Consider the following 16,431-nt stretch of genomic DNA (forward strand, 5'->3'; position numbering starts at 1 on the left):
CCTTTGATCTTGCTAATCTTGCAATTTCAGTTTCATTAGCCTAGTAGCTGTGATGGAAAGGGAAGGTGATTCCAATTAACAAACTAGCTAAGGCTCTTTAAGTGTTTTGAGATTTTGTACATCAGAAATGCAAAAAGAAGGAAGAAAGGAATTTTGCCTTGTATTACATTTTTTGCACTTCAGAAGCACCACAAAAATGGAAAATGCCTGTGCTCTCTTATAAATAGTTCAGAGTTTTCCTAAAGAAAGATATGCTAATTTTTTAAGTCAACAAAAATATCCGGACTGCACATAATGCTTGATTTTACATTTTAAGCATTCACAGGCCTTCAAGACACACACACATACCCCCCCTCCTGACTGCTGATCTTAGACACTATAGCAACAAGTGAACATTTGTTCTGAAGGAATGTGGAGTATGCAACTGGGGGAGGGGTAGTACTATCAGTCACAAACTTATCTGCTGGTCCACTAAGTTAAATAATAACTTCAATCTTCCCTGAAACTGAAGAAACAGCATTTGCTATCCAATATTAGCAACCTGCATTTAACAGGCAGCTTACACTTTGACTATAAAGAACACAGCTTTGCTTGGACTGAACTTCAAGAAGAGGTTAGTTTTTTTTCCTCTGCTTGTTCAGAGTACTGGAAATAGCAAAATTGTTCCATGACTGCCCATTAATTAAGCAGTGCTCCAATACTGCAAACCTGCAAAGCAAAAGAAAATGCCCAGCTCCTTTGGCTCTGGTCACAGCATCTGAAAGTCCAAGACTCCCTAACAAAAGCCTGTAAGATGGCAGACCTGTAGAAAACAAGAAGCTTGGGCAAAACAGTTTGTGGAACAATCTGGAATAAAATGGAAAGAAAGGTGGAAAGTTCTCTCTCCCAGCTGGGGAAAAGCACAGTCTGTAGCTACGGCTGTCTCCCATAAACATCGACTGGAAACTACTTTTTGTTGGATTGTTGTGGACTTGCCTTCATTCAGGCTTCACTAGTTATTTTATGGACAGCATTCTCTGGAGTACATCAAACTTCTGCCTTCTTTGCAGAACTTCTCAGGTTAGAGGAATCTGGCACTGGACAGGAACAGGACTCACTGCCAGGGATCACAGTGCTTCCTGCTCATGAGCGAGACCAGGAAGAAAGTACAGTGTGAAAGTAAGGGAAGCATGGGAAAATGACCAGGAGGTCTCTGGCTTGCTGTCAACCCAGAGCTTGACTAAGAGAAGCAGCTTACATGCCCGTCTATTTTTTTTCCTCTGAGTTTTGCCATAAAAAGCATCAGAAGCTGTTAAAAAAAATAATCCCTACTATTAGCTTTGCATTCCTATTAATAATTTTACTTGTTAAAAAAAAATTTCAGGAAGTATTTACTTTGTTCTTATTTACATCCTTTACTTCTCTTAGCTTGAAAGACTATTTCACATTTGTCAAAGAACAGTTTCAATTTTAGATTGACAGAACTAATATTTAGAAGTGACTACTACTTGGAGATACATGAAAGGGTATGCTAAGGAATTTCCAGGTCAGAAAGACTGGAAGAACATATGTCTTTGCATTTTTGCAGGTTTTAGGAAGGCAAGTTTAAAAGATGACTGTCAAATACAAATGCACCAAAAGCTCAGAGCTAAAGAAGGCTGATTAATTTGCCATCTACAAAGGGCATTTTCTACTTGCTGTTGTCTCCACCACCACCCCCTCCCCCACCTTTCCTATACCCCTGTCAAACTTAGCATTCAGTAGAGGAGACGAAAGAGTTGGTACAGGGTTTAGCAGCGTATGCTGTAATGACAGGGTGGAGTGCCACACCAACTCTGCCTAGACCCTCACAGTCTTGTTCCATTTTAACCTCTGGCCACTTGTTCCTTTGCCAGCCTCCTTCTCCCTCTTTTGCTGGTATTCAGTACAGCCTTACAGTCAGCTCATGGAACTGATCTGGCTAAAAACTAGTTCCTTTCTTCCTAGGACTAGCTTTTAGGCAGATCTGCCCTGAGAACTGGCTTGCTATGCAGTCACCAGAGAACTACTGCCAATGCCAGGAAGAAGTGGTGAGATCGCAGCAGCTCACACTTAAAAGTCTCTTCTCTAAGCTGCTGTAGAAATACACTATTAGCATGGTTTAAAACAGAGCTCTAAACATAACAAGCTCTATAATAAGAAAACAATGATTTCAGATGCATCTTGTAGATTTTCAACAGTTACAGAACTGTACCATCAATTCAGCTGTTGGTGGGGAAGAAAAAAAACCTGTCATTTCTGCAGGAGCGCCTTCAGAAGTTACTCCTTTCAGCTGCCTTACACCCACCCCAGTCTGGTTTAGTCCTGGCTTCCCCACTACTGTGGCTCACAAGGTCACTTCTGCCAACTTTGCTATGAGAACAGTAACATCCAAGCAGCAAATACAAATTGTCAGAATTCACCTCTTAACACCTTAACACCTCTGTTCAGCAAGAGGATGAACAATGTCATCGTTCATCCTTTACTTCACAAGTAAAGGATGCAAACAAGCTACTACATTTAAAATGTGCAGTTAGTTCCTTGTGGACCAAGTTTGAGTAGAGCTACGAAGTACAAAAAAGGTCATATTTTAATAATAAGTTACAGAATTATTCTTCAGATATTACAAGTATATAACACTGCAGTAGATCCTGGAATTGATTAACATTAAAATTCCACTTCAGACTATTTGTCAACATCCTCAATTGTTGTTATTTCTGTAACAGGATTTATTATCTACTAGACAGTTTGTTTTTCCCTTTTTTTGCACTACATGGAGTAAGAGAAACAATGTGTAATGCTTTACATGAATTCCTCTGCCTTTTCCCAAGGATTCTTGAAGGTCATTTAATCAATTGACAAGCAGATTGTTTATGCATTTGATAATCACTATGTTCTCACGGTCCCTGAAAGTTAGCTGCCCTGACAGCATTTTGCTTTCCCTTCTCCCATAAAGGTTTTTTTTTTTTTTTCAGGACACAAAATACTATCAACCAGAAAACCAGCACCATCTTCCACAAAGTTTTAAAGAAATCACTCCTACTTCCCTCAAAACAAAAAAATCCCCAAACATTCCTTCCAGACACTGTTGCAAAGAAAGGCAAACGCTTTATCAAATCCTTGTTTAGAGCAGTTTGCCCACCTACCAAGCACTCTATGAGGTGTCATTAGACAGGTAAATACATCCAATTTAAGGTGTATCAAAGACAGCACCTTTCATTGAGAAACATGAAAATTGGAATAAAGAACAAACAGCAAAATTACACCTAGTGTTATAAATTATCATCATTTCAATCTGTAATCTTCACTGCAATAGCTAATGAACTTCAGATTTCCCTAGCAAAACAGGACAAACTGACTTTCAAAAATACTGCCTCAGAAAAAGGACTTTAATGTTTGTTTTACACTATAAGAAAATACAGAAATAAAAATCAAATGCTAAAAATACTACAGTACTTTAATCGTACTAAAAATATGGACAGTACTAGAAAAAGCATACATTATCAAGCCTGGAAGGGCTGAAGAGAAATCATTCATCTTTGACCCTCAGGCACTATATTCACTAGACAGCTTCTGGCTTTTAGTGTAGCATGCAATTAATACCAGTCTCTGTGGTGCTAAAACAAGGTTTTGATGTCACTAGAGATTACAAGTTCCCTATTTTGAGGAAACTATTTTACTTGACACACCTTTAAAATTGTCCCACTGGGCAGAATATCTTATCCTTCAAAAATAAGGACCTGACAGATTTCAAGTTAGGTAGCATTCCTGATCCTTTTGAAAGTATTGGTGCTATTATAAAGAGGATGCAGACATTCCTGACCAGGCCATCCAGCTTCACCAGTATTTGTACCACTGCTTCAGTTGGGGGGGAGCGGGGGGGGGGGGCATAAAAATAAAAGCTTGTCAAACTCTAAGAAACCAGGCAGCAAAATCTGATCCTCAAAGAGAAATCTGCAATGAAAGTTGAGAGCTTTGTCTTGCTATTCTGTTTTCCAAGATATCTGGAAGAAAGGGTATATTAACATTTTCAAATAAGCTTCAATTTATATTAGTTGAAGATAGGATGAGCTTAAGGAAAAAAGTTTTTGCTCATGAAAAGGATGCAGAATTACCCACATGAAGCACACAATATCACACTTTGAAGATTACTTCAAAGTTTGTGATAAAGCAAGCAATAATTTAAAAATATATTCTGAAGTACAGTCAAGAAGATTATATATTAAACTATAATTACTCCTGCACTTTTAAACCACATGCAAATTTTACCCTTACAGCTATTCGTAATGAAACGGTATTTCCCACAGTCCCAAGGGCAGACCTTACAGTATGAAGCATACATTACATTCCTTAAAAAAAAAAAAAAAGCAGATGTCACAAACTAGTAGCTAATTATCTTCAGACTAGGGAAACAGGAATGTTTCCCCCCATCTCTGATGTGATACAAGTAAAAGCTACTATTTACCGTTTAAAAGTGAAACACTTAGCAAAATATCTGCTAATTAGAACTCAGACTGCGTCCTAAATATTCTTTTGTGTGGTCCTTTTAAACCTGAGTAAATGAATCTCATTTGTGCAAAGACCACGCAGTGGCATCATTTGCTTAAAGGAACAGTGGAATTTATTATATGCAGTAACAGCACAGACTGTAGTGTCACCAATCTCATAAATATCTGTTCTTAAAAAGACTCTCAACTTTGCATACCTGTACAATAAGCAATACTACTTTTGAACTGATAAATTCTCTAATAAAAGTTTGCAAGAGAAAAGTCCTGCATATTTTGTCCCCAAAAGCGGCTTACATGCTTTCTATACAACTTCTACGAGGTATAGGCATCCTTATATTTTGAAAAGATTGGACTCCAGTATATAGGAGTTACCCCGTAGCTCCTATTGTCCAAAAGAACATATTATGAGGCTGGGTGACATCTACATGCAAAATTCAACAGTGCTTACTCACAGACACATTAAACCCTTTGGGACAAAAATTAAGCTCTTCAAGTTACAGGATTTACCTTAAGTATACCTCAGACACTTCATATTCTTAAGTATTTTCAATACTGTGGTCAGGTTGTTAAACCCACAGCAGGTCTCTGTGGGAAGCAAACAAATTCTCAGTTCCTAAAACATTCTCTACCATGGAAAGTTACTTCTCTTCTTCAGTGCCACTACCTCTGAAGATCACAGACAGCTCCAGCCTTTAGACTGTACTTCACTGTATGTCCTACCTTTTCAGAGAGGGGTGCAAGTTGAAAGCAACAATTAGGTTCTCACACTCTTAGCCCATAGCTGGAAAGTTACTACTGGAACTCAAAACACAAAGAGAAAACTCACGAGCTTTCAAGCCCACTATGTCATAACAGTTTGTACTTAGGATGTACATTAAAACTGAAATAAGAATTAAATCTGGGGTACATCAAGAATACAGAATGCCATCAATACAACTGAAAACTCAAATAAACAGTCTTAAGAATAGCACAGATTGCAGGTAATGATCTGAGTGTTCTAGGTATTAATTCAACATATACTCTCAAGTTTGGCCTTCCAGGCAGGGATTTCTGAGGAACCGTTTTCATTTTCTTCTTATCAGAAAGGAAAGAAGATTGACTTCTCCTCAATATATTTCAATTATCTCTGACCTCATAAAGTATGAGTGCTACAAATGAAGAACACCTTTCAGTTCAAACACAAAAGACATGGTGACAATATAACTATCCCTACTAATATCTGCCATATGACACAATCTTGCTCATCTGGAAATTTAACTGAAGACTGGACCAAGAGACTGATGCATTAACTGTTTGTGCAGATCAACCACTACAGGTTCAGCCTGTTATCAACTAAAATGAAATAAAAAGTTTCCTGTGAAACAGGACTGGATTCATTGACCTAGGTTCAAAAAATGCCCAGACCTCTTCTTTAATGAAGACATTGGTAAAGTATCTTGATCTTATGCCTCAAGTTGGATCACTAATAACAGATCATTACATCCAGTGAGTACAATGCCTAGATTCAAATGGCAATTTAAAAAAAGACAGCAAGAACTGAAGTGTGTGGAACACACGGTATTTCACTCAACACAAGAGGCAACTGCAGCTCCCTCATGTCCAAACAGCTGACAAACTTTTCAACTCTACAGTTACATTCAGAGAGTTTTTTGTTTGTGGGTTTGGGGTGGGGGTTTTTTGAGGACAGTGGGATGGAGGTGTTTTGGTTTTTTTTATGTGAAGTACCATTAAGAAACAAGTTTCCTACTTGGTGCCAGCAAGGAGATTCCAAGTTTTTTAGATTTGGTTTATACAACAAACATTATTGGGTGAGAGTCTGAAAACCAACAAAGTAAGTCACAATGCTGGGTTTACCTTTGTTGAAAAGTAATATCCAAAATTTATTCAGCCTTATGACAATGAGACTACTGTAAGAAATTAAATTATATTAGCATAAGTAATGCAAAGAGAAATAGCCTTGAAATCTACAGATTTCAGTTACATAACCTTCTCCCCTTAAAAGAGATCTCAACTTACTCATGTTACATATCAACTTCCATTGGTACTGTACAAAACACAGCACAAGTGTATAATCCAAAGGCACTTATGATCTAGTTTAGACATGAATACATGTTATAATCTAAAACAGCTTAAATTTTTCATCCAAGATAACATTCTCCTGATGTAGTGATACTAAGTGAACCATGGGTGAATAACTGGCTAGGCTCTTCCCTGCTCGTGTCATCTGAGCTGCCTTGGAACACAACCACCAGTCGGTACAAAATTCAAGGCACACCCCCAATGGAATGAGCCTACCTACTGATGCAGACCCCAGCAGTTGCCGGCCCTGGCAAACAGGGAGCCACGTGGTCAAGAGCGAAGTTACCGTGTATAGAAACGAGTTTTTACACAAACTGCCGAAGTGGCAATACTACAACTAACAGTAGATGTAGAAGCTAACTGAAGGAATAGCGGTTAGAGGCTGAAAGACCTACAGCAGACTCTAGGAACACTTACCAGGCAAATACAAGAGCTCACTGATGCAACCCTGTCGCACCACTTACATTTGCCACTTCTGAACTGCTTGAAGATGGATGCAACATACACACTTCAAAATATTTTTTTTCCTGTAGCTAGTAGCAGAATTTATTTTTAGTTCTTATTTCATAAACTTTAGAGCAAAGCTTTACTAGTCAACAAAATCTACATCAAGTCAATAGATTAATGCTGTCCAAAAAGGAAGAAAATAATTTCCCATCCCTGCAATTGTTTTCACCTTGGAATAATTCATGTTAACTAATCACAGGATGGTGGTAAGCTGCAAGCATTATGAGCCAGAATTTTATGTGTAAGAAGTCTGTTCCATCACCTTAATAAGTTTTTATTAATTTTTGGACAGACAACTGTAAACATTTCCAAAGATAAATAAGATGGAGAAATGCAATCCAAACTATGCAGCTTCCAGGTTGTCTCCAGACAGCAGTAAGCAAGCCCAATATTACAGAACTCATATAATGAATTTTTGGGATGGAGGTCAAAAAGAACACTCCCAACTGTGGAAAAGAAACATCTCTCCTTTATAAATTAACAATCCTGTAAATGGACAACACTGTTTTCACAAATTAATTCCACAATGTAGTATAAAACAAGAAGACAACTCCTGTCTTCCATGTTAGTTTTTTTGGATCTTGAGTACAAAATTTTAAACTGAACATTAACTAACAGCTGCTGCGTGGCAACTAGAACACTTCAGTATTTTGATAGTCCCTTCCTACAGGATGCCCGTTTCAGTGTCAGTAGACGCCAGACACCCCACCTCACAAATAACTCTGCTCATCCTGTGTACTCAGCAAAAACACTGTGGACATGAAGTGATCACTAGTCTCAAATTTTTGCTCTATTAAGATTTGTTCGCACCTTTTGGCAGAGCTATTTCAGCTGTGTGCAGACTCACTTGAAACAGAGGTGACTGCAAATGCTCAGCACTCAGGACATCTTATACAAAACTGCTCTGGATGTCATTTCAGCTATTAACATGGTAACGTTTCTGTAGAAGTTCGATAAAAGCTTTCCTGCTGATGACCAAAAATAGACTAATACCATTTCCCTAAAGGAATAGTAACACACAATAATGTACACTCCTCATAAGCAAGAAAATTTGCAGTTTCCACCTGCTGGTAGAAGATGGTAAATACTTATCTTGTAGAGGGAAAAAGTACAGAGTTACATTCTACCTTAAAACTCAAACTACTAGTGCATAAGACTTTCAAAACCCAAACCAAAACAGCCTAGAAAACAGAAACATCACTGAAATATTAACAGAATTATTTGGAATTACAAAAAACATTCATATGGCTAAAAACTAATCAGTTGATGGTCTCACTAACTTTTAGCATCAGCCTAGACAGCCTGCTAAAAGCCTATTTTCCCTCATTATGATTATGAAACAGATTGCACAGTGTTCTGATGAGGAAATACAGAACCCAAACTAACAACCACCATTTCCCGTAATCATCACGCTGGGGGAGGGGAGGGGGGGGAGGAGAGGAGGATAAAGGGGGAAGGTAAAGGGTAAGGGGAAATAACCACAGTAAAGACTAGTTAAGAACATATGAACAGAGTTGTGAGAGTTTCAGAAAATCTCAGAACTAAGAATAAAGAACAACTGACACACCTTCTGAAAGAATGGCTTCCTTCAAATAGAGTAGCACATCTGCAAATTTTCTGACATCATTCACCAGTTGCATGATATATTCTGGATCCACAACAGGATTATCATAGCAGTCAGAGTTGGAGCTAATGCTGCTCAGAGAGCTGCTCTTGGTGCTGCGCCCCATTCCCCAATTTCCTGAATTAGAGATGGTGAAGAAGTTGGAGGTAGACAGTCGGGCTAATCCCAAACCACGCTTGTTACTTCCACCGTTCTGTCGCAACATCCCAGCAGCCACTGTGCTTATAGAGCTCTCGCGGTTAACACTCAGCGTCGCTTAATGTCCATTTGACAAGCCAACGATGAAACCCTTAAAAATTGGGAGGGGGAAGGAGATGGAGGAGAAGGAAAAATGCTGATTAGTGTAGAAATATATGTGAAGCAATACTTTTGTACTGACAAGATCCAAAACTTCTTTCAAGATGATACTGCTTCACATCACAATGCTTAACTGAAGTATTATAAAGGTTTTTGACTGTTTGAAGTTATTTTAATTTATACAGCAGTGTTGCACAAAATTCAACAGTATGCAGAAATTATTTCAAAAGCTAATTACGATGCATGCTTATTTCGTGAGAAAAGTTTCTTCCCTGAGTATTTATTCCCAAAACCTTAAGAATCACGTTCTTTACATTTACCCTGAAACCTGTTCTTTACCATGAAATGTTACTACAACTGAATGCAATTGCAAAAAACACTCGGCACGCTATAGACCATGAGCAACATCCCTGCTTGCATCAACCACCAAGCTGTGTTCAGCATCCTGTCTCTTAAGATAATAGACAGCCTTGATCTGATAGGATGACTTTTCTTTGTGTAGATTGTGCCAAGGAAGAAACTGTGGCCTATCACAGTCTGTCTCAGAAAAGAAAGCATCCTGAAAGAAGTTATGTGGGCTTTTCAGCCTGCTATCTTTTAATATGAAAGGCAATCAAAGGAAAGGCATAGAAAAGTGAAGAGATTTAAAAGTATTTTAGAATCAAAGTTTATCTGCAAACCTCAATGCAGTTATCCTGAAGAGTGTTACTCTGCTTTAGTACACCTTAAAAGTTCCACCATAAAAATGCACAAATTTGGGGGAGATTATATTGGTATAAGTAAGCAACTACTTGCATTCCTTTTGTTTAGGAAAAACAGAACGCCACTGCAAATTTCCCCATGTCAGGTTAAGCGATTCATTTCAAAGCGGCAAACTCCAGGTGGCAGAGTCAGGTATGGTTCCAGCAACTTGCACAATGCCTGTTATTATTCTCTCAACACCAGGAGAAATTCTCAATGTTTACACTATATGGTAAACACTGCAAGGAAAAAAACCACCAAACTGGAACAGGACAGCTAAAAAGTTAACGTGGGTTCCAGACATATCTGCAGCAAAAACTCAAATTCAACTATTTTCGCTAAAATTAAAAGTTATGACAATATAAAAATGCAGGTTGAAACAGGTTATCCCACATATGTTTGTATTTGATTAGCCCAACTGAAGAAGTAGCACCTTTAACATTTTGAACACTCCCACTATGTATTTCAACAAGCGTTATTCTAACGCACTTCAATTATTTTTCCATTATTTCTGCGTTATTTCTCTTTGTAATTTAAAAATATCAGAGGAAATGTGGTCATAGCAGTTGTTTTGGTAATTAATCTGGCAGGCCTTCCAGGGAGTGTGCACTGGGGGGAAGGGGAAGAAAACTTCAGAATTTAACACAAATTAACTGCTCTAATTTCTGTCTACTGTTTAAAGTCAGTACCTATAAGTGTACACATGAGACTATACAAATAATGCAGATAATTAAGCAATTCCAAACACCTCAAGTAGATTGAAGTGAGGTTTACATTAAACATAATGTTTAAGCCAGTTTCTTCTGTTCCCACATATAATTCTCATGGCTACAAAGCTACTTTGCAATTCCGCCTTGCAATTACAGAAAAAAAAAAAAGCCACATAACCTTCTCTCCTTTTAGCAAGCATGATATCTATTCATATCGAGATAGAGATTTTCATATTATTTAAAAGACATGCCTCTTAAGTCTGGCCAGCTTCAGAGTCAACTTTAAGTAGCGTGATGTGTTAGACCTGCTCCTGTAGCAAGTCCATGCTTTTAAAGCTGTTATTTTAGAGATATGTTGCAGGTTTTCTTTATTCAGACGAGCAACAAGTAGTACAATAATGACACCACTCTGAAAATCGCAAGAGTGATGACAGTGTTTCTGAACGGGGAAAACTTGAGCGAAATTTTTGCTGTAAAGCAGCAGCAGAACCAAAACTGAACAGTTGAGCGCAACAGTCACCTTTTCCTCACAAATACTAGCCCTTACATCTGCTCCTCCTGCATTACAAGGCAGATGGGGAAAAGTCTCCCTCACAGAACACATGCCTTTCATTACTGAGAAGCGTTTCATATTTCTTCAGGAGACTCCGGCTTTGAAAACGAAAAGCGTCCACCAGCTTTTCTATAAACGCCTCCAGACTCGTCTGGTTAAGAGCAAGCCATTGCCAGTCCCGACGGAAAAAGGGGGAAACACCCCCCACGCCCCCATAAAGCGCCAGATATTTCAGAAATTTGCTCTCCCAGCACAATTTCCCGGGTAGAGAGAGAGGGGAAAAAAAACAAAAAGGAAAGGGAAAAGGAAAAAAAAAAAAAAAAAAGGTAAGACGCTCCCGAAGGGGCCCAGTCGCTCGGCCGCCGCCAGCCCCCCGGCCGAGGGCAGGGCCGCTCCCCGTGCCCCGGGCGGGGGTCGGGGCGCCGCCCTGCCCCCGCCGCGCATTCCTGGCGGCCCGCCGCCGCCGCCAGACCGCACGTCCTCCGCGGGCAGGGATTTCCCCTCAGCCGCCCGGCCGCGGGGGGCGGAGGGCGGCGGGCGGCGGCGCGGCAGGTAGCGGGCAGAGGCCGCCGGGGCGCCTCCGGCAGACCGCACGAGGTGCGGGGCAGGGCGGAGGTGGGCCCGGGGTCCGCTCTGGGGAACCGTCCGGCGGGGGGGCGGGCTCGCAGGGGCGAGACCCGCACCGGGGGCCCGACGGGAGCGGAAGAGGGACCCCTCCAGCCGCACCCACTCCCCCGGCCGCTCGGCCTCGCCGCGCCGCACCCGCGGCTCCTCCCGGCGGCGACAGGCGACGCCCCCCGCCCTCCCGCCGCGGCGCGTCCCACCTCCCCCGGGGACGGCCCTTACCGGAGAGCGGCGGCCGAGCGCAGGCAGCAGCCGAGCCGCCGCGGGCCCTTCGCACTCCCGCCCCGCTGCCCATGGAGCACCCTCCCCACAGCGCAGCCCGCGCCGCCGCCGCAGCCGCCGTCCCCGGGGTCGCCACCGCTCCCGGCGCCGCCCCCTGACGCCCGCGGCCCGCCGTTGGCCGGCGGCGCGCCGCAGGGCGCGGCTCTGCCCGTGCCCCGCCCAGGGGCCGTGCCTGGGGACCCGCCCCCCCCCCCCGGTCCCGCAGCGCGGCCCCGGGGGAGGGCGGCCGCTCGCCCGGTGCGCGCCCGGGGCCAGCGGGGCGGCGCGGGGCGGCCGCGCGGGGCGGCGCGACCCGAGCCGAGCCGGCGCTGGGGAGCCGGGAGGCGAGATGGGGCCGATAAGTCGAACAATGGCCGGTAGGACACGGGAAGGGAGGATTCGCCCTCCCGCCCCCGCCGCATCGTCCAGCCGGCCGAGGAGCACCGCGCGGCAGCCGCCCCGCTGAGCCGCCGCCGCCGCTTCAGTGCGAGGCACGGCCCGTGCCTCCTCCTGGAAGGAGCTCAGAACTGCCGGGCGTTTAGCGTATGTGCGTGCACGGCTCGGGGCGAGGAGAGCGAGCGAGCGAGCGAGCGAGCATGCTGCGCGGGTGTAAGTGGTGTACGCAAAACAAGCTTCAGAAGTGAGAAAAAGTCCAAATTCAGACTTCGTGGTGTTTAGCAAACAGGATTTACTTTTAAGTGATTCGCCCAACAAGAAACAAAAACACTGTGGCAAAGGAGAGAATGTATTTCTCATACTCGACCTCCCACGCTTTCTACTCCTGAATCTTGTTATGTCATTCATTGTACAGGTTCCAGTATTGTTACGAGTGAGTAAGATGTGTGCGTGCACACACACACTTTTCCTTTCTACTATACTCAGCTCGCTTTTATTTCTGGATGCGGTCTGTTGGCTACTTAGGGAAAATAAAAGCAGTAACAAAATCAAAATGTAACAACGTCAGACTATACCCCCAGGATGGGAGTGGATTCAGCCGCCCAGACAGCCCAAATTTTGGCATAATTTAGCCACTGACTTTATTTGCACATGCACATATATGCACATTTTTCTGGTTAAGATGAAAAAGAAGTTGGAAAAGCAGAAATTTGCAGCATCATACAGAAACTCACATAGTTCCCAGCAGCATCAGGACCTTCAGACCTCTGTACAGACTTTTGTTACGTCAGCTCACAGTGACTGATGGCAGCGGTAGCTTTTCCATCTAGTAGCAGGGACTACAAACCAACACTTTATTCCTCACCAATAAAAAGCCATTTAAATTCAGCAATCTTAGATCCGATGCCCAAGCTCTGGAATTGGGACATACTTTTGATAACATATCAAAGCCCTCAGCATCTAATTCTTAGCCCAGTCCCTCAACCTGAGCAGTTTCAGGCTTTACATCATGGAATTCCCTCCCCATCCTTGCTCCAGTCTCCTTCCCTAGCCACTCCAGCACACTACCCATTCAGGATTTTGTGTCAGAGCACCAACCTTATCCTTGGTCCATACTTCCTCTCCATATATGCCAAAATTTCTTCTGTTGGAAGAATTCTATTTCATTTCTATTAGAATTTACAAAGCCTGAAAGTAAGGAACCAAACCAAAACAAGTTGTAATATTACTTATCTCTAGTGTCAATATTAAGCACTGTTCAATAACTTTACCTTAAAAAAAATCTAAATAAAATATTATGTATATTTAAAAATCCAGTAAATGGTTATAAATTCTTCAAGTCGTCTAAGTATGGAGAAAAGCAAACAAAGAAAACAATGCCTTGAGCTTCAAAAAGATTTTGATCATTCAGGTGATTTATCCAGAAGATGTCAAAATCAGGCCAGAGTAAACAATTGTAAACTAATTTAACGTGAAAGCAAGGAACTACGGTAGAGAATGTGAGTTAAATAGTACAATCAACAATCACATCATCAGAAAAAGCATTAAAGGTTTACTGTGGGAAAAGTCATTGAAACCATTAGATAAGTGTCCAATAGCAATAAAAAAGATAAGCAAGAAATTCCACCTATACTTATCAATAGATAGAATACAAAGCAATGGATACTATTTGGTCTGCCAAACCTTTGTAAGAAAGAAAAGCATATAGCTACAGCAGACTCTCTCTCTTCCTTACAGACACTCCTTCTAAAGACAGAAATGGCTTCATCTTACCATAATTACACCATTCCTAGGCACATTTTAGAAAATGCAAGGAAGAATAAACTCAGGTGTTGCGAGTACCTACCCAGCTCTAGTCCTTTCACCGTTTCTGAAGTAGACATACCTTTTATTTGCAAAAAAAAAAAATCAGTTCCAGAGGTCAAACTGAAAGTGACAAAAAAATAGAAATACTAGGATTACATATTTTTATGCTTTTGAAATATTTTGTTTCAGGCACTTTTGATTTAAAACATAAAAGTGTTCTACATTGTGGGAGGCCTAGCTTCAAACATCTTTTGAAAAAAGGATTTGAGCCCTCATCTGCCACATTATGTGAATATTAAGTGAAGTTTGGGGTTTTCCTCAAAGTAAAACAACAAACAATTATCCTTTTTCATTTTAGCTGTTCAGAGCTTTTTTCCCCTCCCCATTTTCCATTTGGCTGCCAAATTGAATACAGAGTCCTCTGCATTCCCCCCGAATCAAGACTAGCACAAAACAGCTGCAACCATATACCAGACTGTACAGTGTTGATTACCTCCTAAATTGTCTTGGAAAGTATATGAAAGAGAAATGGAAATAAGAAGATCTACCTTCAAGAAAATACGGCTTGCGTAAAAGGCCAGGTGTACAGCACAGCTTGCAACTTTTGCTGCAGTAGATAAAATAGAAGGAGGATTAAGAGTCTGACAGCTGCTGTGTGTTTGTCATCCTTTGCTAGTCTACAGGGCTAATGGTCCTTTTTAGCCAAGTATAACAGACAGCATCACTAATGCAGGTTTCAGGCAAGCAACTGAAGTTGAGCAGGTGAAAAATTGTTTAAAGTCACCTTTTTTCAGTACTTCATCCAACTATCATAGTTTGCTTGGAACAAACAATCATTTCGTTCAATGAACAATCAGTTATTAGGCAAATAGCGAAGACCAGGGCAATAAAAATAGTACAGTGTCTCAGCAATGTATTCTTCAAGAAGAGACACCAAAATCAAATTTGTTTTCATTAAAAATGCTGAATTTTCCTGTGAGCAGCCACTTAAATCTCTAAGTCATTAAAAGCCACTTGTGTGATTCTTTTAATTTGGTTTTTTTTCTCCTGACAGAGCATGTGTACACAGTGAGATAAAAGCTATAGCACATCTCTCTTACAAAAAAAAAAAACCAACAACCCCCCCCCCCCCCAGTCTTCGCATTGGGCTAAACTCCAAGTACCTGCTTCTCCCTTCAGTGTTGAACAGTACTTTACTCACACAAAAGTCCCTCTGAAATCCAAGGAAAAGCCTGCCTGATGAAATCTGCTCTACACAGCAGCTTCCAATCACTGTTACGAGAAGAAACATTCCCAGGTAGCAGCATTAAGGTAACTAGAACTGGGAAAGTAACATTTGTTAAGAAATCAGTTTCAAAATACTGTCTCTATTCTGTGTATCTCCAGAAGTGCCAAATATTCTAGTTGGAAGTTGGAAGACATAAATTATGACTATATATCTTACTCTGAGCAATGAGAATTCAGTACAGAACTGGATATTTGTTACTGTTGTTACCTGCCAAGTCAGCAAGGGAAGCAACATCTGAGAAGGCAACCCAATTCTAGCCACACACTGAGCATCACTATAAATAATTTTAAACAAATTACTTAGAGAAGTAACTTAGTAGAAGTTTCCACTTTCTGCTTACATTCCAGCAAGCAGAATTCTGCTCTCAAGAAGTATTTCCATAAATCATTTATTTCCAAGAATCTTACACACAGGCTCCTGCAAAAGGCCAACGTCATTTGTGTATCAGAAAACAGTTCAAGACTCAGCTTCTGTTAAAGGAAATAATGTGACATTTTTGGTAAAACAAAACCTCGCCCACAGCTACATTTTAAGTTTTAGTGAATAGCCAATGAAGACCAACTAGAACTCAAACCTTAAAATTATTTGTATAAAGTTTGAGAAAACTAAAAAAATTGTTCCCCCTTCCCCATTGTATCTACTACCGGTTTATAAAAGAATTTCTTTTTTCTCTTGTGTGATCTCCATTTTGGCTGTAACAAATGCCACCTGCCCACCTGAGAACCCATCAAGATACCTAGGTTTATACGCACTTCCTAGAACATCCTCCATTTCAGCCAGTGCACCAAATGCCCTTAGGGGAGCTATGTGGGTGAAACTGCAGCAGCCACTATGCACTGGAATGAGCCTGCAGAGCCAACTGATAGAGGACAGAAGCGCTCCATCTCCTGCAGACATGCTTCTCGCCCAGGGATCACCCATCTCTCTCTTCTCAGTGCTGATCTTCAAGGTGTACCACAAAACACTTCCAAAAGTGAGCAAGGGAAATGAAATTCATAGCTTTAGCAGGTATTAAAAACCGTATTTTTTGTTTAATGGCT

The 16,431-nt window shown here is 41.4% G+C and overlaps 1 protein-coding gene across 4 annotated transcripts in view; it reads right to left on the bottom strand.

The window, feature by feature from the left end:
• ARHGAP29 (Rho GTPase activating protein 29) overlaps positions 1-12,011 on the bottom strand; it is a 54,434-nt gene extending 42,423 nt beyond the window's left edge. For 3 of the 4 annotated variants that reach the window (XM_069789294.1, XM_069789295.1, XM_069789292.1), the window contains exons 1-2: positions 11,863-12,011; positions 8,659-9,004 (exon numbers count right to left, since the gene is read on the bottom strand). In XM_069789294.1, coding sequence (XP_069645395.1) covers positions 8,659-8,920 — 262 coding nt within the window. In that variant the 5' untranslated portion in view covers positions 8,921-9,004; positions 11,863-12,011. Of the gene's footprint in view, positions 1-8,658; positions 9,005-9,803; positions 9,820-11,862 lie in introns of those variants that run through there. The other variant, XM_069789293.1, reaches the window with a different exon arrangement.
• Positions 12,012-16,431: the final 4,420 nt, after the last annotated feature.

This window comes from Haliaeetus albicilla, chromosome 8 (genome assembly GCF_947461875.1).
Source record: "Haliaeetus albicilla chromosome 8, bHalAlb1.1, whole genome shotgun sequence".
Lineage (NCBI taxonomy): Eukaryota > Metazoa > Chordata > Aves > Accipitriformes > Accipitridae > Haliaeetus > Haliaeetus albicilla.